At 42.3% G+C, this 22,641-nt stretch overlaps 1 protein-coding gene across 2 annotated transcripts in view; it reads right to left on the reverse strand.

The window, feature by feature from the left end:
• The window catches only part of LOC141132600 (matrix metalloproteinase-21-like), a 117,530-nt gene that overhangs the window by 9,732 nt on the left and 85,157 nt on the right, over positions 1–22,641 (reverse strand). For both annotated transcript variants that reach the window (XM_073621186.1, XM_073621184.1), the window contains exons 3-7: positions 20,173–20,824; positions 17,326–17,465; positions 15,357–15,498; positions 3,375–3,632; positions 1,598–1,770 (exon numbers count right to left, since the gene is read on the reverse strand). In XM_073621186.1, the coding sequence (XP_073477287.1) occupies positions 1,598–1,770; positions 3,375–3,632; positions 15,357–15,498; positions 17,326–17,465; positions 20,173–20,824 (1,365 nt within the window). The remainder of the gene's footprint in view (positions 1–1,597; positions 1,771–3,374; positions 3,633–15,356; positions 15,499–17,325; positions 17,466–20,172; positions 20,825–22,641) is intronic.

Here is a 22,641-nt window from a genome sequence, read left to right on the forward strand (position 1 = left end):
CATTAATTACTCAACCTTTGCTTTTCTTCTTTGCAGAGCAACACAATGGTTTTTGGTTTACTGCTCCATCTTACAGTACAAATCCATGAATTGGATTGCCAACTGAAAACAAAATTTTCCACTGAAACAAGGATGCAAAGAGAGATCCTTCAATAGGGACACTTGTTTCAGTGACACCTGTCTAAGAGGAGAAATCCTCTTACTTCCTCTTACTTCCCATTGTGTCTCTAGGACAGAAAGTGAAGGGATTCAATTTATTTCCAATAGAACATGGATGCCAATCAAGGATTGGCTGTTTGCTAGAGATGCACTTTAAAATGACCCAGTCACCATGTTAAAAGAAATCAAAGACGACACGGCTGTAAAAAAAGAAGGTTTATACTTACCTTTCCAGTGGGTGTAAGGAGCCATTGAACCAGATAATGTATCCACTGCTGGATACTGAGGTTACTTCTTCAAGTCACTATGTCACTACTGTGTCCTGTAGTGACTTAGAGACCAGTGGAAGGAACCATAGTGTCAAGCATGGGACATCTACCTGACATATGGAGTTCTGTGAGAGAACAAAGATTCAGCACACCAACTGCTGGAAAGGTGAGTTTTCTTAAACAGTGTTGCTATTCATGAACATAGGAACAGGGTCAATTACATGCCGTAGATCACATGCTAAGCTAGGGGACCATAGATTGTCCACTTTTGCTGTTGATCAGTGGTTCACCCCCCTATAAGTTGGTGTCACAAATGGGAGTCTCAGAATTTAATTTTAGTCCCCAGGATATTAGAGAAGATGATGTCATTAAGGCCTTCAAAAGGCTGAAACATGTTTGTAAATTGATTTCTCTCCCAGACTTTAATAAAGTAAATAATGGAATATAATCTGATAGGCTGGCCAGGGCACACCAAGCAAGTGCTTTGGTTGCATTACTGTGGAGCTACAAATGAGCTATCTGCCTTACAAAGTCAGTTTGAAATTAATAGACATAAGTTTTTTTTTCAGTAAAAGGAAGCCTGTACATGGCTAACCAATGTTGACCTTATTTTAGAGATACCTGTTGCCTGGCTGTCTCTGGCTTCAATGTTTTCTAAACCACTGGCTTAGAATAAACCTACAATTCATCCTGCTGGCAAGGACAGCCCCCATGAGAGGTTACACGAGTTGTGGAAAAAGCGTTCAGCCCAGACCGTTGCAGCAGTCAATACTGGATCATATGTGCCTGTCATCGATTACCTCAATGTGAGTTTTTACTGTTTTTTGATTTGCATTAAATGCTTACAGTCTACGCTCAGAGGCTCCTATATTTATTTTCTTTTTACAGAATCCATGATCTGCATACTAGTTCAAGGTCAGGGCCTTGAATTGGAGTATTGAGCTACTGGTTCAGTATGAGCGCCAGGCAACTGACATTTTTGCAAGGAGATTTCAGCAATGGCTGTCTTCCTATTATCTCAGTGCATATTTCTTTTACGTCTCAGATAAGCACATCTTTCTCAAAACAATAGGTAGTTGACAGTCAAGATTCCAGGTAAAAGACACTGGAGGTCCCATCATAAAAATACTGCAATCAATAAAACTACATATAAAGGTACTCAACCATACATTGTTTTGTCTGAAGAAATATATGAGACGCTCCTTTTTGTCAAAGAAAGCTGCATCAATCGGACTTGGAGCCCCAGGGAAAGCCTCAGATATGAGTTGAGGGTACTTATTTTTCTTCCAGTCTTCTGTATAGGCTGAGTCTTTGTCAGGGTCATAGCGCCAGACTTGAGTACCTTCAAAGGAAGCAAGCCATCATTAAGTATAAACCTGCATATGAACACAGAGATCAGGCAGAGTTTGTGGGCTCCTGATTTATATCAATGTCCCCATACGTATGCATGCGGGACTTACTTATGCGATCATGTTTACACGTAGGGGGAGGGGGCGCGTAAAAATTTTCAAATCATTTTTATTATTTATTTTATTCAGAACTTTTTTTTTTTTTTTTTTTTTACACTATCGCTTTCATTTTTTTGTATCAAATTGCTTTCACAAGGGATGAACAACAAAGCCTGGGCCATGATGGGTCCCTTTATGGAGAGATCTGGGGTCTATTAGACCCTAAATCTCTCCTCTGGGCTCGACTGCAACCGATCAGACACAGATCAGTCTGATAGGCTGCTTCCCCTTCTGCCGGCCGCAGAAGTGATCGAGTGGATGTTCTCTGAATCACCTCTGCCTTAGAGCAAAAAGCCGGTTGAAAATGTTCATCATTCTGGTATAACCACTTCACCCCAAGGACATCATATGATGTCATAGGGGCGGGAAGTGGTTAAAGTGGTTCTAAAGTTCAAACATTTTTATCATAAAGCGGAAATACACTACATCTGAGCACCAGATACCAAAAATGCTATTTATTTCATTTTTAATATTTAAAGCAAACTCATCCATCCATTCATCCATGCCTCCATGCTTTATTTTGCTGAGAAACCACTTTGAAAAACACCCCCCCTAGCATTTCTGACCGTGGCCATTTAGAGTAAGGGCAGATGATTCATGTAGAAATTACATCCTGGAATCCATCTGCCTTTAGCTCAGGCATGCAGGCAGGAGGGTGTGCTTAGCTGGGAAGACCCATCCTCCCCTCTTGAAGACTCCTGGGATGTATGACATTATTTGCCTGAGTATGGAAAACAGGAAGTAACTGAAGAAATGTGAAAAAAGGTTTAAAACAAGCAAATATGATATACTGTCCTATCTATTTAATAATACTAGCAGCATGAGGATTAAAAATAGTCAGTGTTGATTGAGAGAGTGAAGTTCCACTTTAATGCATTCCCTGCATTATATGTGAAAGCACTGACATTTAAAAGGGTTGTAATCTGTTATCTTTAGCAATCTCCTGTAGCATGTCCCCAGTCTCTGACCATCTTCTGTAGCATTTCTGCAGCCTCTGTCCATCTCTTGCAGGACATCTCCAATCCCTAGCCATCTGTTGTTCCACGGCTGCAGTCTCTGACAATCTCCTGTACTATGTGCACTCTTTGACCATCTGTTGTACCATATCTGCAGTCTCTGACCATCTCCTGTTACATGTCTGTAGTGTTTGACAGCTTTCTGTAACACTATTGTATATTCACTGAATAATATCTGTGGTCCTATAGCGATGTCATGGGTTGCTCTTGAGGCCCCCTATTTTAAATACAATGATCCCCACAGGTTTAGAGCCTGTATCAGGTTTTGATTATCATATGTGAGATGATTTACCCCTACTTCCTGTCAGGACCATAGGGACACATACAAAGAAGAAGTAGTAGATTGGGCAAGAGTTGAAACTCCTGAAAAATATATATTATTGCTGTCCAGACCTTACTCTCCTTTAAGATTCAATTATTACCTTTAAAGAAATACTGGGCATCTATATTCCATGTCCAGACATGTACATAGGCATCTATGTCTTTCTCTGGAAGTCCCTTCCAGCCTGTTTTAATTGGCAGAGGATCTCCGAATCTTGTTCTGTTACTCTTGTTTTCATACATCCAGTACCACCCAGTCTTGAAGAAGTAGGTGTTGAACCTGTAGAAGGTGTCTCCACGTGAGTTCCGTTCCTTCCTCACCCAATCAAACACTGCACTGAAGCTGCCATCACATGAGCCTAATGACCAAGAGATACAGAATAAATCTGGTGCTCCTTACATTTGAATAAGTATATTCTGTATTCAGCAAAGGTAATTATATATACAACATAGGTATGGATAGGTACATTCATTACAGCTACTCTCACTTAAAAACCAAAGCACACAGCGGGGGACAGATTTACATGGAAGTATCAGATGCTAAATATCTTCAGCCAGTGTAGATCTGCAAGAAAGAGTCGAGGCTAGCTGGACTTATCAAATGTTTTTTAATTAGCGAGAGTCAGCAAGAGTAATAAAGACTAGAACAGAAATCACCTGTAATCATTCTTATTACTCTAGTCCAGGGGTCTCCAAACTATGGCCTGGGAGCGAAATGTGGCCCTTTGCAGGATTTATTCCTGCCCGTAGCTAGGGTTAGTGGCCTCTCACACAGGTCTTTATGTCAGCCTACAGTCTCCATTTCTCTCCAACATGGATAGGGATTGGAACCTTGATGTAAGGGAGGACTCTGATGGGGACTCTCATGTATGAGAGGGGACACTGATGGGCTCAAGTTTATTTTGGATTTCTTTGCTTTCTTCTACTAAAGTTCTTTCTCTGTTGTTTTGAGTAAAATCACACTGATTACAATAAAGCTCCAAGTAAAACTTGTTCATTCATTTAAATTGTATTCATTCATTTATAAAAGTCATTTTTTTCTTTACCCTTGATTATTTGAAAAATATATAATATGGCCCTCATACTACAAACTTTGGAGACCTCTGCTCTAACCTTCTTTTTAATAATGAGGATAACATGAGGAAAGGTCAGGTTTTTCTGTGTCTCCATTAGGATGGATTTCACTTCACTTCTAGAGTGATGATGGCCACCATCAAGACTTCATTGAGGACAAACTCAGCAAAACAAACATATTTTGTAAAACAAAAAAATTATAAAAAATGTCTAAAATAAAGGGACCCTTGCAAAGAAGAAATTGTTTTTTCACCTGTACTAGTGCCTGGGTAGTTAATATCTGCTGAAGTGAGGAGAAACATCTTCTTGCATATTTGACAAATGTCCTGAATCCTGGGAAAAGTCCTTGCATCAGCAGAGGCAGAACAGCAGCTCAGGAGCATGTATTCAGGTAAGTAACTACTGTCGTCAACAAAGTTTATTTTATCCCACTGATACCAATGAAGGGGCTTATTTTACTCCCACTCTTTATGCAATGTACCCTAGTACCCCATTTTGTCTAAAATATAAGCATAGGGAAAAAGGTGTGATACTTTAAGCCATACTTGTAAAGTCACACTCACTTGTCATCATGTCTTCATGTGTCTCTCCTAATTATTTTCAGATGTTGGTTACTACTGAGCGCCTAATAAATCTGCACAATCTGCCACTTGGGGACCATCTCTATAGTCACTATAGAGAGTTGTGATGGGTCGAATCTCAGCTATTTTTTTCCCCATTTTTTTCTTTACAATTGTTAAGATTCTTTCACTTCCTGACCTAGTAACAGTCATCACTGGCAAGGAAAATGAGGGTAAATCTCCCAAAATATGGGAGGCATGTCCAAGATGGTGACAGAGCAAGACGCTTGATTCCAGTGCTCTGCTGCTGCTTTGACCCTCTGGTGGCCTGCAGGCACCTAGACTACCTGGCACTGCACTCCCCAATTCCATGCTCCTCAATGACAAATGTCAATGCCAAAGGGCAGACAAAAAAAGCTGGCTACACTATGATGGTGACTAGGCTGAAGCCCGCAGTTGACAACCCACCTGATTCAGCCAGTTTAGAAGCGGTTATGGTGATGACTACCTGCTGAACTGTGTGGATGGAAGAATCTCCCACTGGCCCAAGCTTCCATATCTTGCTAGTCGGCCCTGCTGGCTCTCACAATACCTGAACATTCTGATTGGGTGCAGGCATTGTTTAGGTTTAGAGCCAGCGGGGCCGACTAGCAAGATACTGAAGCTTGGCCCAGTAGGAGATTCCTCCATCCACACAATTTAGCATACATGGAGAAATCTGTTGCACTTTTTCCATCTAACCATAGAAAATCTACAGATAATCTATAGGTGTATGGCCAGCTTTAATAATGTGGAATATGTTGTACATGACCATACGATGTCCCCACACACCCTTTAAACCAAGGTGAAATCTCTGGAGGCCAAAACAGAGGATGCAGAGAATAGCAATTGATCATCAACAGTCTATGTATCCTGGGTTTGCTGGAGGGGACGGAGGGTGCTGATCCACCTTCGTTTAGTGAACATTTGATGAAAACCTTACTACCACAAGCCAAATTCTTAGACTTCTTTGCAGTAGAGAAGGCCCATCACACACACAGAACACATGTGACTCCCCAGATGCCCCTCTCCGCAAACTTCACCCTTAAACTACTCAATTTCAGAGTTCGTGAACTGGTTCTCAAGGAGGCGAGACTACAGGGAGAGTTGCATTTTGAAAACACCAAATTTCTATGTAGCACCCTGATGTTTAGGCAGGGTTTCTATCAAATTTAGTTGCCAAGCGATAGTTGCCTAGGCCAATTGTTAGGAGATCAATTGATTTCCCCCTAATTCTGGAATTGCTGCACTTCTCTCTTCTGTCCATAGGTGGCATGGTAGCTGGTGACATTGGATAAGACAAGGGCATTGCAAGGACAGATTATGAATGAATGGGGTGTCTCAGCCAATTAACAAGGGTTTCTTTAAGTCCCTGGGCCTGCTGGGAGAGCCTATTTGTTTGGGTGGAGTCAGGTGATCGGAATTCTGTGCCACCTGGACGGCTGTCTTGGTGGAGGTGTATTGTACTGCCCTGGGCTGCTAGTCCGAAAGCCTGAGGCCTATCCCGTGTGCATCTGGCTGCTAGGCCTTCTGAAGACTATCCAAAAGCAGGAGAGCAGTGTAGGTTTGGGACTGCTGGCCTGCAGTCCAACCAGAAGTAACGGTTCAGCCGGACAGGGAACCAGCTGTGGTCGGAGGTAGAAGGGGAAGCTGTCACCACTAAGGGACCATCCACCTTGTTACTGGAGACCACTGTTAATAATCTGAAGTCAGTACCTGAGCAGTCTTCTCATCAGCTGGGGACAGTGGGAAAGCCTCAGTGAGTGCCAAGCCAGGGACCCAGCGGGACAGCAAAGGTGACGCTTGCGGAGCGTCAGTGGGTGCCAAGCCAGGGACCTAACGGGTCAGCAGGGGTGATGCTTGAAGAGTATCTGTGAGTGCCAAGCCAGGGACCCAGCAGGGAAGCGGGGATGACGCTTGAGGAAGATACTGAGTGCTAACTGTGAAAGAGCTCAGGGGATCCAGTGGATATTGGATCTGAAGTCTAGTGAAAGACTGGGAGTTCATTGAGCAAAGATCCACAGTGAGTGATTGTGGAGTAAACAGAGAACTATTTGAGTTGTCAATAGTTGAATATACTACCGTTAGTAACTACTACTGTTGCCATAGGAGACAGCGGTCCTACCTATACAGAAGTGGTGTCTGGCTGGAGGCCTTCACCTGTATAGCTGTCTTTCTATAGAAGTCTCGGAGTCTGCTAATTATCATTGCATCTGCTTAAGGGTGTCCTGGCCCTAACCCTCTCTCCCCCAGTTCTGTTCAAGAGACAAGAAATCTCTTTTTGCATTCTAAAAGTGTCTGGCGCCCACCAATTCCTCTTGCATTGCACCCACCATTAGGCCTCAGGGGCCCCCGGGATTTTTCTAAATCTAATTTTTCCTGATTATTCTGTCGAGACGCAATGTTTTTGGTGGTCATTTGATGGGGTGAAAGCCAAACTCTGATTGAAAGGTATATTGTACAGCATGATCTTCCAGGCTAAACCCTGTGTTTAAGACGGTGCATCAGCCAAGTTTTTAACATCTCCAGAAGAGGCTTCAACCTGTCTGAAACAACACATTGGTCCCAACTGCCATACCCCACTTACAACGCTTCACACCATCTTCTTTTATGATGCCTTCTCTGCGCATGGGCCATTTAGATTTGAGTACTGCTCTGTTTTTCATCCTCTCTGGTTTAATCCTGTGACATATGGTCTACACTGCCCATTATTATCTTATCTGCCTGCAGGGCTGGCCTATTTCAACTGGCTAATACCCGGCTGTGAAATTTGATGGTGTTGATCATGTGACCTGATTGAGGATGTTCCTCCCGTGGGTGTCATCTTGGATAAGCTACATCCCTTTCCTTTCTAATTTGTCTGTCTTTCCTGTTCCTATTATGCAACCACAAGAGAGGCTGTATGAGAGTGCCCTATTAAATCACTTTTGCCTGTGTTCTGAATTCTATCTCTTTTCTAAGTTTTGTGCCCTCAGACTGATCTGAGAGACTGGTACCTTTTGAAGATTGCAGCAGATTTGACAGCTGATTATCAGTGTCACTAACAGTAAGGACAGCTCAGTCCGGTGCCAGTGTCCCAGTGTGCCCACCTGTGATCGACAGCCCCTGACCCCTCCCCCCGCCCTTACCCCTGCCTTTGCAGGGCTCCACTGCAAGGGGGGGGGGGTTGGGAGGTCCCAGCCCAGTCCAGTGCTGATCCTCAGCCATGGTGGGCCGGGCGCTCCGCATCCTGTGCTGGCACTGCCTTCTGATTGGTTTCTCTGCTGCTACCTCCCTCACTGACACCGGCACAGAGATAGCGAGCACTAACACCAGCACTGAGATAGAGAGCACGAACACCAGCACCGAGATAGAGATCACTGACATCAGCACTGAGATAGAGAGCTCTGACACCAGCACTGAGATAGAGAGCACTGACACCAGCACCGAGATAGAGAGCACTGACACCAGCACTGAGATAGAGAGCACTGACACCATCACCGAGATAGAGAGCACTGACACCAGCACTGGGATAGAGCACTGACACCAGCACCGAGATAGAGGACACGAACATCATCAATCCAAACCACATCCTTTCCCAGAGCATAGAGCGCCCAACCCCCCTCCTGAACCATACAAGGCCACATGCACTCAACATAGCTGTCTGCCTTTGGGGCATGTTGGGCTCAGCCCAATACCAACCACAAAGCACCTTATACCTACTAGTTTAAAAGAGCTTTCCACATTCTGTAAAGCCCCCTGTATGCAGCCCCCCACAACCCCAGCCTAGGGTTGTGTGGAAGATGCCATTGTCCCCCTGAATATGGGAACAAGGTGGCAGACTTTTGGGGTGCCCGAGCCCCTCCTGCCCCCAAGCATCTACCCCCCTTTCATGGGCTGGCTGTGCGTTTGGCTAGGGGTTTGTTAGTGTTTGGGTGTGGCACAATCTTTTTTTAGTTTGGGGTGGTATTTTTCACATGGGGTTCTCATTTAAAGACTTAACAGACCCAAATGGCCTGGTATGTATCGTGGGGGGGTTATGCCATTTTTTTTTCTTTGCTAAGATCTTGCAGCTGAAAGCTGTAGATCTTTGAAGCAGCATATTGGATACATGCTACAGATGCACCACTTTATAGGCAGAGTAAGCCCCCCACCCCATTTATTAGCTTTTAAGCAATTTGGCATTTTTAAAGGCACTTCTCCTTGTTTCATTTTTGGGGTTGTCAAAATTGGTGACACTGATATACCTAGGCCCCCATACCCATTTTTAGTCCAATAACTACAACATAAGCCAGCCAAATGGGGACTAGCATAACTTTTGCCCGTAGGCTCTTTGTTTGCTCCCCGGAGCGGGGGTGTTTGTCCCATCTATAATTTTGTAGCATGCTGGATAATGCACTTAATTTTGTACAGGGGGTGGCTTATTTTGTGCTGGCTGAATTTGTTTTGTTCTGGGCATGCTCCTGGACTTTGTTTTTTTGGCGGGGCTTTTGGTGTGTGAAATGCATTTGGGTTGTTCTGGGCATGCTCAGGGAGTGTGTTTTTTGGGTTAGTAATTTAAGGACATCCTTAAAGTGGAGTTCCGCCTGCAAAAAAAAAAATAAAAGTCAGCAGCTACAAATACTGCAGCTGCTGACTTTTAAAATAAGGATACTTACCTGTCCAGGGCGCCTGCGATGTCCTCACCCGAAGCCGACCCATCTCTTGGCTCCTGGTGGAGGTGCCGGCATCTTAAGTAAGGAAATCAGGAAGTGAAGCCCTACTGCTCATGAGCGAGTCACGCTGCGCGTTCTGACTGGTCCCTGCTGTCTTCTGGGACCTGTGTTTCTCCCAGAAGACAGTGTCGGGAGCGGAGGAGGGGCAGGACATGGCGTAGATCACTGCGGATATTGTGGCGATCTTTCGCCGGAAGTGGGAGCAAATACCTGTATTAGACAGGTATCTGCTCCCCCCTCCCCCCTTAAGGTGCCAAATGTGACACTGGAGGAGGGGAGGAACCAGATAAGTGGAAGTTACATTTCTGGGTGGAACTCCGCTTTTACAGGTGTACCCACTTTGAAGTAATGTCTCGACACTGGGTGAATTTGCATTTTGTGTGTTTCATGGACTGTGCATGTGTTTTGAATTGCCTCATTAGCACACAAACCTATGTTATATAAAGCTCGCAAATAGCATTCTTTACCTTGCCCTGAAAAGAGGCCAGATTGCTTGATGGTGTGTGCCAAGAGTGTACATTTGGGTGTCCTTATATAGTTTGTAACACATGTATTTTCTGTTTGTATTCTGTCTGTTATGTATTTGCAAAACAGATGTGTTTTAGAGCAAATATTAATTTACCTTTGTTTGTATACATTTTTTGAGGGGGGGATATTTTTTCCCTGAAATATTTTTGATGTTGTCAGTGTGTGTTGTTTGTAGGTTGTTAGTTTCAATTTGATTTAATTGTCTGTGCTGAATTATTTTTATAAAATCTTCCACAAGATGTTGTGACTAATAAATGTTTAAATCCTTAAGAGACTGTCTACTTGTGGGAGAAGTCCTTTTAACTTCTGTTAATTTCCTGTGCAAAATGGTCAGACCTCAAAACCATTTTCTGTTAGTGTCTCAAATTAACATACATGTGTTTTTGCTTTGCTAGCTCTTTTCCAAGTCTTGTTTTGTTGACCAATAAAATTCAAAGAAAATTTGTATGTTTTATGTGTTTTGTTTGTTTTGTATTTATTTGTTTTGCAGATGCATGCTCAATCCAAGTAATGCAGTTTACCCTCCCTCCTAAACAATTTCCCTGGAAAAGATTTCCCAGCTGCAGCTTAAATAGGCTGATTGGCATGGCAAAACAAAAAAGGTGTGATCTGTCTAAGCCCTGGTTCACATTGCAGCGATTAATAGGCCATGTTTTGGGAGTTTATCTTAGATAAAATAGCTTGCCAAAATACCAAGCCATTGACTGATTTAAAGCACCTGTGCAAGATAAAGGGAAACCTGCAAACATGGCCTGTTTGGGGTACTTGAGGACAGGGTTGAGAACCGCTGTTTTAGAGCACTGAGCTAATACATTCTAGCTAAAGACAATCCTATTATTCTAATTGTGGGCATTTGAGGGAAACCAAGCGAGTGTTAGAACCCCTGTTTGTCTTTTTAAGTTAGGCTTTGTGTCCCTTTTCTGAAAGTTAGCTTCACTTCCTGTCACATAGCCAAACAGGAAGTGAGGGTAAAACCCTACCAATGTCTCCTTGGGGACACACAGGTCAATCTAATTGTGTCCCCATTAGGCAAATTGCACTCTAGCACTTTGCTGTGGACACCCCAAATTATTAGGTATCTTGGATTTTGTCAATAAATTTGAAAGAAAAACTGGCAAAATTTGGGAGGTGTCTTCACCCTATCAGGGGTGCAGACATCCCCAAAAACTGCCAAAAACTGACAAATCCCTCTGCACTCTATCCCCAAGCAAAAATAAGAGAGACTTTCATTTAGTTTAACTTTGCAACTACACATTCCTAAGTTCAACTGTGATGCATGTTAATCGCCCATTTAGACCTTGTTTTATAGAAAACACCAGTTGCCTTTCACTAGAAACATTTGTTAGTCCAGTCCTGGAAATCTGCATCTGCTTTCATATTATTCGCCAATAAAGTTATGGGCCTGTAGCTAGACGCGTGACCGCTGTGTGCGCATAGGTATGGTCCCGTGGCACATATCTGGTTCCCAGCACACAGGGATGACATCACACCCCTCCAGGAAGTTGCTTGTACTGCTGCTAATTTCTTCCCACCACCATGCCCCATTCATTGTTCTCTGAGGAAGAGATGATCCTTATTTGCAAAGTAAGATCATTTTTTCTTTATTTTTACATGTCTCTCTCCCTCTCCCTCCCTCTCTCCTTGTGACCACCAGCAGAGAGAAGTTGGGTAGATGCCACACTCTCAATTCTGGAGGCATTCAAATGGTTTCAGAACTGTCTCTAATCTGTGATGTATGAAAAAGGCACAGGCTTGAAAAATAATGGTCTTGCATGTCTTGAAAAAAGGTGTGTTCTCATGTGCCTTGTTTAATGCCCAAAAAATATAGTTTGGAACACACAAGTGGGTCATGGCACATCTACGTTCTAAATTTCTCACTTAAAGTGTAACTTCACTGTTGTTGAGAAAAAAACATTCCCCTCTGGGTGATCTATGTACATTGCAAGAATTATAACAACCTCTGTTGCAGATTCCTACCTTTTGTTATTCTGAAGAAATCCATGTGTGTTTGTCTGTGTCTCTTGGCTCAGTGAGTCTAATGGGAGTGGTTTCCTAATTATCAGTCAGCTGTGGCAGCTGCAGGGCACTAAAGAGGAAAGCTGCTGGGCCTGCATCCCTTTAGACGTGTTCCTACTGGAAATATCTCACCAAAAATTAAACATACCAAGTTCACAGCCAACGCCCCTTCGTACCAAAATCCACGGTAAAGTCTGTTGGAAGTCCAATCGTGTGTATGAGTCTTAAGGCAGACTTCTGGGAAAATCAGTGAGCCAATCAACTAAGCAAGAAATTATGTTTCTGGGGAGTGGTCAGTACACATTCTGTGTACAGAATAATTCTATGTAGCCATATTGCTTTGCATTTATAGAAGATTACAGCGGCTGCAGATTGAAAAGGAAAGGTAATTTTTAATAAAATTAAATTACAATATGACTTGTATCGCAATTGTATACGCTAAATTATTTTTTCTTTATTTGTTTTTTTTTTTCCCCACAAAAGTGGAGTTACCTTTTAACCACTTGCTTACTCGGCACTTAAACCCCCCTCCTGTCCAGACCAATTTTCAGCTTTCAGCGCTGATGCACTTTGAATGACAATTGCGTGGTCATACAACACTGTACCCAAATGAAATTTTTATAATTTTTTTCCCCACAAATAGAGCTTTCTTTTGGTGGTATTTGATCACCTCTGCGGTTTTTATTTTTTGTTAAAAAATGTAAAAAGCCCAAATTTAAAAACATTTTTTTTTTAATATTTTGTTATAAAATTTTGCAAACTGGTAACTTTTCTCCTTCATTAATGTACGCTGATGAGGCGGCACTGATGGGCACTGATGGGTGGCAGTGATGGGCACTGATGGGTGGCAATAATGGGCACTGATCGGTTACACTGATAGGCAGCACTGCTAGGTGGCACTGATTGGCACCACTGGTGGGCATTGATAGGTGGCACTTGTGGGCATTTATGGGTGGCACTCATGGGCATTGATAGGTGGCACTGGTGGGCACTGGCAGGTGGCAATAGTAGGTGGCACTGGCAGGGGGTACTGGTGGGCACAGATGAGGCATAATTGCCTCTTCCTCTTCGGGACCGATGTCCTTTGCAGATAAGCCAGTGATCGGCTTTTTTTTTTATCACGCTGTCAGCATGGGGAGAAAAAAAATGATTACCAAGCTTTTGTTTACATCATGTGATCAGCTGTCATTGGCTGACAGCTGATCACGTGGTAAGGGGCCGGGACCGGCCCCTTACTCGGATCTGTGATCACCCGAGTCTCAGTGACTCGGTGATCAAAATGCTCGCCCTGCAGGGGGCGCATGGGGCGCGTGCAAATGGGAGGCTGTCATATGAAGGCCTCCCGGAAATTCAGGTCCGCGCTGTGGCCATCATTCGGCTATAGTGAGGACGGCAAGTGGTTAAGATGGTCATGCACTATGCAATCTGATTGGCCAATCTCTGTACAATGCGAGATTTAGGCAACATAGGCAATAGGAAGACGCACTTGAACAATTAATTCAAATTATAGGAAATCAAACAGGCTCTTGCACTAAATCAAATTTAAGGTCTGATTGCAGTGTATGATCACCTTTAAAGATCAAGATCTGAAAATATTAATTTATTGGGTTTAGAAACACTTCTCTGTTATTTGTAATGTATTGAAAGATTTGGGTAAAAAAATTTAAAAAATACATTTCAAAGATATATTAGAAGTAATAGGAATGAGATTAGCATCAAAAGGGTTAATTAACCGAGAACACCTACTAATTGCCTAACAAGACACACACAATTAGATGAAATTACCAATTTTATTGGGAGTGTGCTATTATCAATGAGAAAACTACATTTGCCATAGCGCGAGTTGCAGTTTTGATATGCGGCTATTTATTATCACTATTTGCCCTACAACTTGCAACGGTTTCGCACGTTCAATTAATGATTTTCCGGCTCACTAATTAATGTATGAACTGGTGCTGCACCTCTTCCTTAGTGAATGACCCTCCCTGTTTGCTGAGCTCCTGTGGCCTGTCTTGTACCCTGAAACAGACGGAAACCCTAAACCCAAGTGTGGGACTGAGATACTGGTGGTGAGCCATTTTGTTTGCCTTTATGTTTGCTTAAGAAAGCTATTTGTGTTTGCTTCTTTTGACTGGCTGGTGATCTTGGGCTCTCCATATTGCAACATACACACATTTTCTCTTATGCAATGGACTCCCAGTTCAATTCACAGCAGGGACTCAAATCTTTATGAAACTCATATGTTCTCCTCTTTTTTTTCATGTCTTCTCTAAAGCTGGTCATAGATGGATAGAGTTTCGAAAGAAAATTCTTAGGAAAGATTGTTCCAAAAAAGTTCTCTTGTTTTTCTAATCATTAGTTGGGCAAATCGACGTTCGTTTTCAACCACAAGGAAGAGGAAATTTGAAGGAGCAGGATGGAAACATTTTCTCGAACCAACAAATTTCTAACGGTGTATGTAGTTTTCGTTTGAAGTCCATTCATTCCAAAATCAAATTTTAAAAGCAAATTAAATCTGAATGACAATAAAATGTACTGAGATTGTTCTAAGACTCTAATGCCCCGTACACACGGTCGGACTTTGTTCGGACATTCCGACAACAAAATCCTAGGATTTTTTCCGACGGATGTTGGCTCAAACTTGTCTTGCATGCACACGGTCACACAAAGTTGTCGGAAAATCCGATCGTTCTGAACGCGGTGACGTAAAACACGTACGTCGGGACTATAAACGGGGCAGTGGCCAATAGCTTTCATCTCTTTATTTATTCTGAGCATGCGTGGCACTTTGTCCGTCGGATTTGTGTACACACGATCGGAATTTCCAACAACGGATTTTGTTGTCGGAAAATTTTATAGCAAACTCTCAAACTTTGTGTGTCAGAAAATCCGATGGAAAATGTGTGATGGAGCCTACACACGGTCGGAATTTCCGACAACAAGGTCCTATCACACATTTTCCGTCGGAAAATCCGACTGTGTGTACGGGGCATAAGACTTTTTTCCTATGAATTTTCTAGGTCTGTCTAGCTATGGCCAGCGTAAGTTCCCTTTCACGGTCCAAACAAAAACTGGTAAAATGATAAGCTTTTACATAAAGCTACAAACTCCCCCAAAAAGGCAATTGCTGCAAATAGTTCTACATGCTTTATGAATTAAATAAAGGTAATACCATATTTTTTCTGTACAGCTTTTCTGTCCTCCCAATCCAACTCGAAGTGCTTCCCCTGAGGTGTATAATTTGGCTGCATCACTGACCCCATGCGATTTATATGGGGCAGGCCAAGAGCATGACCAATTTCATGTACAGCAACCTGCAATAGAATATATTAGAAATAAATACTCTAGATTTTATCGTACGAGTTGTGCGAATCCTGCTAACGCAATTTGGGTACATTCGCTAAGCTGTTTTATTTTAAATGTTTAAAATTTTACCTCAAGATAAGTTTCTTATCAATTTAGAAACAATTATATTGTTGTCAAAACTTTGAAAAAAATGTAATTAATGAAACTCGTTATATCTTATGAATTTGTAATTCCTCTATATTTTTCTGCTCCCTAGGTTGTACATTAGCTTTTAGTGCTGGAAAATTGTTGTCGGTAATTTTGTGGTTCGTGCAGAGATGTCCTGCCCTAAGCCCCTTGCACATCAATCCTCCCAATAACTCTCACTCCGTTTAACTAATATACTGTATATATATATATATATATATATATATATATACTGTATATGCTAACACTAACACTCCACATAACTCCCATGCTTACCCTCTCTGTAACCTAAACAATAGCCACCCTTTAACCCTCCTTGAAACAATAACACTAGTCTTCCCTGTAAACCTAACACTAACCCTACCTATTACTAGCCCTCATTGTAACCCTAAAGCCTCGTACACATGATAAGAATATCGTACAAATTATCGCCCTTCCTTTTTTTTGCATGCTAGCGTCATATCCAAAATGAAGAGGTTACTAAAGTTACAAAAATTCTTGTACACCAGAATACAACTTCAAGAGTCATGTAAGATGTTGTAATGTATTCTTTTGTTTCCAAGCATGGTCTCCCGATTTTTTTAGACAAATATTGTACTGATTAAACAAAATCATTCATCCTGGTATTGTACGACAAACATTTTCGTGTTTGTCCCTTGAGATAATTTTGCATGACGTGTCATGATCATCTCTCGAAAGCTGTATACTAATGATCAGATTATCGTACGATCGATTTGAAAGTGGTATTTTTCATCTGATTTTCTGATCCTGTGTACTAGGTTTAACAGTAACCCTCTTAGCAACCCTAACACTCCCAGTAACCCCATCACTAGCCATTTCTGTAGCACTAACCCTCCCTGTAACCCCTAACACTCTGTAACTTTATTACCAACCCTCCTGGTGACACCAACCCCTATAGCAGCTCAAATGTCCACCAATTATTGCTGAATCCCACAAAATGTGAACCTTGGGGTTACATTGCAAGCACCGCCTGGCACCAAAATGTAATCTAAAAATTAACTGATCTGGGTGGAAAATTATCGGTGGAACAGTGACTGCATTCTTTCAATTATGGTTACTATTCGTCAGCGACAGCGGCCACAGGTGCTGTGGCTGCATTAATAAAATGGAGACTTCTCCATCCCCACAGTTGGGCTGCATGGTCGAAAATGTAAGCTACCTATGCCCATCTTAAAACTAACCCTCACTTTTGTAAACATAACCCTTGTTGACATATCTCTGCTGTGCCTAAATACTCTGACCCAAAGCCCAAACTTCCTAAGCCAAAAGTAAACAGCACCAATGTTAGTTACAGTGCAGCAATCTCCTTCATTCTGAAATGGTTCCACTTTCTATCCTTTTCAGTTGATACCAGTCAGAAACTAGCAGTATTTAATAAAAGATAACCCATGCTCTAATCTTTGTGACTTAATATTTACGTACAAAATACTACAAGACTCTATAATATAGCATGCATGTGCTCATCCATGTGAAAAGAAAACCTTTGGTGAATTGGGAAATGTTATTTTGTTCATAAGTAAAGGAAATATTAGAGGTAATGAAAACACCGGGAATGTTATATGTTGGTGAATTGTTATTTTTCTATTTACTATTGGAATTATTTGTCATCTAGCAACAATACAACTCACTTTTAAAAGGCTAATTCCTTGTTCACTGGTTGGACCAACAAAGTGTTCATCGTCATCAAAATGAATGTCTCCCAGATACCAGGCATGGGCAAACTCCTGTCCAACTCCATCAAATGCCTGAGTACAGCCAAGGTGCTGCCCTGTGAAGAACCAGATCATTATTGTTATATACATCTAGGAAAGAAATGGGAAAACATGCACTTGGTACCCTTAAATGTATTTCATTAAAATAAGCTAGGAGGAAGCTGTGGCTGCTTTTAAACACTAAAGCTGAACTTCAGGCAAATAAGCTTTAAAATTGAAATACAAGCAATGTATGTAAACTGTTTTACCTGCCAAATGATCTGTACTTCTGTCCATCCAGTCGAAAGATTTACACTGCACAGCTCCGTTAGACAACACAGCCACTCTGGCAAACTGAATCTTCTCTCTTACCACTAAGAGAAAATGCTAGAACACCTGCCTGCCCCCCAACCTGTGTCTGGATAATGAATGAGCAGCAGCAGACCGATGACCCCCTACTTTTGCTCACTTTTCTCTTTCTTCTTCTGTCAGCTACTGATTGGCCTCTAGTGCTGCCACTTCCTCTCCTAGTCGTTAGCATAGGGTATTACAAAAGGCTGAAACCAAAGAGTTTCGGGTATTTAGACTTGCTGCATTAAAGCGGTAGTAAACCGCCATGCTTTTTTTTTCCCAACCTGCAAGGTAAAGTTATAACATGCTAGTATGCGTTGATTAATAAGATTCATTTATCATAGACTTTAATGGGGTTTTGTTGCTATGTTTGGGGCTTGTGGATTTCTTCAAGTGTTCCATGAATGTCTAGCAAATCTCATTTCATTCATAATTAGTCATTATGACCAGCATAGGGTTTCATCCAAAGAAATGGGGCAAGTGGAAACTGGTTATAAAAAAAAAAATCTGGTGTATTTTCTTTGTTCGGATACATTATCTAAATCCAAGGACCAACATGTAATATACTGCAGCTTACCAGTCTTTAGATGTGCTACATTCCTTTAAAATTTTGTAGGTTTTTTTAACCATAATTTTTATCTGGTGATTGTGCCAGATGAAAATTATGGTTTAAAAAGCATGAAACATTTACCGTGTCTTTGAGGGAACAGCGTTATTACCCTAGGAAAGGGCTAGCAAAGCTAGTCATCGGCCAGCTATCATCTCACAAGATTTATTAAGGGATCAACAGGTATTTTTTTGCAAAGAATTATATAAAATTGCCTTCAATAGTATATTTAATAGACCAAAGGGAGCAAATAGTAGAGGTTAATTGTCAGTTTTCTTCACCTCCTGTTCTGGTGACAACTTTAGACAATGGGGTTGATTAACTAAAACTGGAGCGTGCAAAATCTGGTGCAGATCTGCATAGAAACCATTTAGCTTCCAGGTTTGTTTGTCAAAGCTTAACCACTTCCTGTCCATCTATAGCCGAAAGAGGGCTACAGCATGGGCTTAGTTTGCCAGGAGGGCTTCCATGGACACCCTCCGCTGATTGCGCTCAGCTGATCACAGATCGGGGTAAAGGGCCAATCACAGCGGCCCTTTACCACGTGATCAGGTGTGTCCAATGACAGCTGATCACGGAAGTAAACACAAGCTGGTTATCAGCTTTCCTTTCCTCACGCTGACAGTGTGAGGAGAGAAAAAGAGAGCCGATAACTGGCTTGTGTTAAAGGGACATCGACACTGATAACCAGGGCACTGATTATCAGTGTCCGGATTATCAGTGCAGTCCAAACAGTGCCCACCAGTGCTGCCAATCAGTGCCCACCAGTGCTGCCAATCAGTGTTCATCAGTGCTGCCAATCAGTGCCCATCAGTGCCTCCTCATCAGTGTCACCTCTCAGTGCTGCCCATCAGTGCCGCCTACCAGTGCCCATCAGTAGCACCTATCAATGCCCTTCAGTGCTGCCTATCAGTGCTCATTAGTGCCACCTATTAGGGCAGCCTCATCAGTGTCTCCTCATCAGTGCCCACCAGTGCCACCTCATCAGTGCCCCTTAGTGGCGCTTCATCAGTGCAGCCTATCAGTGCTCATGAGTGCAACCTCATCAGCACACATCAGTGAAGGAGAAAAATTACCTGTTTGCAAAATATTATAATAAACTATGAAAAATTGTCAGCCTTTTTTTCATTTGTTTAACAAAAATAAAAAACCCAGTGGTGATTAAATACCACCAAAAAAAGCTCTATTTGTGTGAAAAAGAAATGATAAAAAATATCATTTGGGCACAGCGTTGCATGAACGCACAATTGTCATATGCGACAGCGCTGAAAGCTGAAAATTGGCCTGGGCACGAAGGGAGTAAAAGTTCCCAGTAAGTAAGCGGCTAATTTAACAAGCTGAAGTTAGCTGCTGATTGGCTACCATTCCTCAAAGGAAATACATATAACAATAACTGTTGCTATCCAAAACAAAAAAAAAGGTTTTGGCTATAGATACACTAACTAAAACTAGCAATTTGTGGTAACAACCCAACCTGTAAAACAATTTGCAGATTTGTATACTCCTTCCACCAGTAGTCAGATACTTAATCAGTGGCATCCCATTGGTTTTCTTCATATGTTTACAATGTCCACCAAAAACATTTACATTCTCCTTGTCCCAGTAAGAACCCATCCATTGGGAATTTTGACACAGTAATATCAAATAAAAAGAGGGAGGGTGGCTAACTAAAAACTGGAGTTGGATGAGTTTTTTTTAGGTTTGTGTTAGGATTAGGGCTAATTTTAGAGGTTATTTGAGGGGTTAAGATTAAGGCACATCCCCAGAATTATCCCATTTCAGGAACTATCACTTTTTAACTAATCAAGAAATAAGGATAAACTTACCTGTTCCAAATCCAATTCGAATGTCTATATCATCTCCAATAAGATCCTCCTCAAATTGTAGGGGAATGACTTCACTCCACATACGGAAAGCAGTACGAAGTATTCTCCTTTGCTGCTCAATGGTTAATTGCATGCTGTATCCCTCTCCCATGAGCCTCCACTTCAATGTCCTCTTTGAAATACTCATGGCATTTGTGTTCTCCAGAGCATTTCTCTCATCCCGTTTTTTTCTGTAGTGATCAACCAATGTAGACAGAATGCTTCTCCTTTCACGTTGATTTCTATCCGGTTGCATGGAATCATGGTATGTTTCATTTGTGGCCAAAAGGCTCAAAGTTGCGTTTTTTCTTCTTGAAGGTGCTTTGTGGTCAGGAACACCACAACGGGGTTTATTCATGGCCAGTTTGGTGGGTGTGTCTAAGATGCCCGTGGCATTCAGCCCATTGGCTTCTTGAAACTTTTTCAAGGAATCTGAAAAAGATGCGCTTAACTCAGTCTTGTTAGGAGAAGGGAAGAAGGACCGCTCTGATGATTCGCCTTCTGATAAAAGCTGAGAAACATCTTGTGGAGCTTGGTCAAGTTCAGGGGAATCTCCAAATGCCTGCTCCTCCCAGTTTACAGGATTCACCCAACCATATTTCACCAGATATTGCTGCAGTACAGAGAAATTAAAACAAGAGTCTCTGAGCCAAGTGAGACACATATAATACATATAAATATACAGTACATATATAGTATCTGACAAAAGTGAGTACATCTGTCACATTTTTGTAAATATTTTATTCTATCTTTTCATGTGACAACACTGAATAAATGACACTTTGCTACAATGTAAAGTAGTGAGTGTACAGCTTGTATAACAGTGTAAATTTGCTGTTCCCTCAAAATAACTCAACACACAGCCATTAATGTCTAAACTGTTGGCAACAAAAGTGAGTATACCCCTAAGTGAAAATGTCCAAATTTGGCCCAAATAGCCATTTTCCCTCCCCGATGTCATGTGACTCGTTAGTGTTACAAGGTCTCAGGTGTGAATGGGGAGCAGGTGTGCTAAATTTGGGGTTATCGCTCTCACTCTCTCATTCTGGTCACTGGAAGTTCAACATGGCACCTCATGGCAAAGAACTCTCTGAGGATCTGAAAAAAAGAATTGTTGCTCTACATAAAGATGGACTAGGCCAGTGATGGCGAACCTTGGCACCCCAGATGTTTTGGAACTACATTTCCCATGATGCTCATGCACTCTGCAGTGTAGTTGAGCATCATGGGAAATGTAGTTCCAAAACATCTGGGGTGCCAAGGTTCATCATCACTGGCCTAGGCTATAAGAAGATTGCTAAGACCCTGAAACTGAGCTGCAGCACGAAGGCCAAGACCATACAGTGGTTTAACAGGACAGGTTCCACTCAGAATAGGACTCACCATGGTTGACCAAAGAAGTTAAGTGCACATGCTCAGCGTCTTATTCAGAGGTTGTCTTTGGGAAATAGACATATGAGTGCTGCCAGCATTGCTGCAGAGGTTAAAAGGGATTGGGGTTCAGCCTGTCAGTGCTCAGACCATATGCCACACACTGCATCAAATTGGTCTGCATGGCTGTCATCCCAGAAGGAAGCATCTTCTAAAGATGATGCACAAGAAAGCCCGCAAACAGTTTGCTGAGGAAAAGCAGACTAAGGACATGGATTACTGGAACCATGTTCTGTGGTCTGATGAGACCAAGGTAAACTTATTTGGTTCAGATGGTGTCAAGTGTGTGTGGTGGCAACCAGGTGAGGAGTACAAAGACATGTGTGTCTTGCCTACAGTCAAGCATGGTAGTGGGAGTGTCATGGTCTGGGCCTGCATGAGCGCTGCCAGCACTGGGGAGCTACAGTTCATTGAGGGAACCATGAATGCCAACATGTACTGTGACATACTGACGCAGAGCATGATCCCCTCCCTTTGCAGACTGGGCTGCAGGGCAGTATTACAACATGATAACGACCCCAAACACACCTCCAAGACAACCGCTGCCTTGCTAAAGAAGCTGAGGGTAAAGGTGATGGACTGGCCAAGCATGTCTCCAGACCTAAACCCTATTGAGCATCTGTGGGGGATCCTCAAACGAAGGGTGGAGGAGCGCAAGGTCTCTAAAATTCACCAGCTCTGTGATGTCGTCATGGAGGAGTGAAAGAGGACTCCAGTGGCAACCTGTGAAGCTCTGGTGAACTCCATGTCCAAGAGGGTTAGGGCAGTGCTGGAAAATAATGGTGGCCACACAAAATATTGACACTTTGGCCCAATTAGGACATTTTCACTTAGGGGTATACTCACTTTTGTTGCCAGCGGTTTAGACATTAAAGGCTGTGTGTTGGGTTATTTTGAGGGGACAGCAAATTTGCACTGTTATGCCCCGTACACACAGTCGGATTTTCCGCCAGAAAATGTTAGATGGGAGCCTGTTGTCGGAAATTCTGACCGTGTGTA

This window comes from Aquarana catesbeiana, linkage group LG03, assembly GCF_042186555.1.
Source record: "Aquarana catesbeiana isolate 2022-GZ linkage group LG03, ASM4218655v1, whole genome shotgun sequence".
Lineage (NCBI taxonomy): Eukaryota > Metazoa > Chordata > Amphibia > Anura > Ranidae > Aquarana > Aquarana catesbeiana.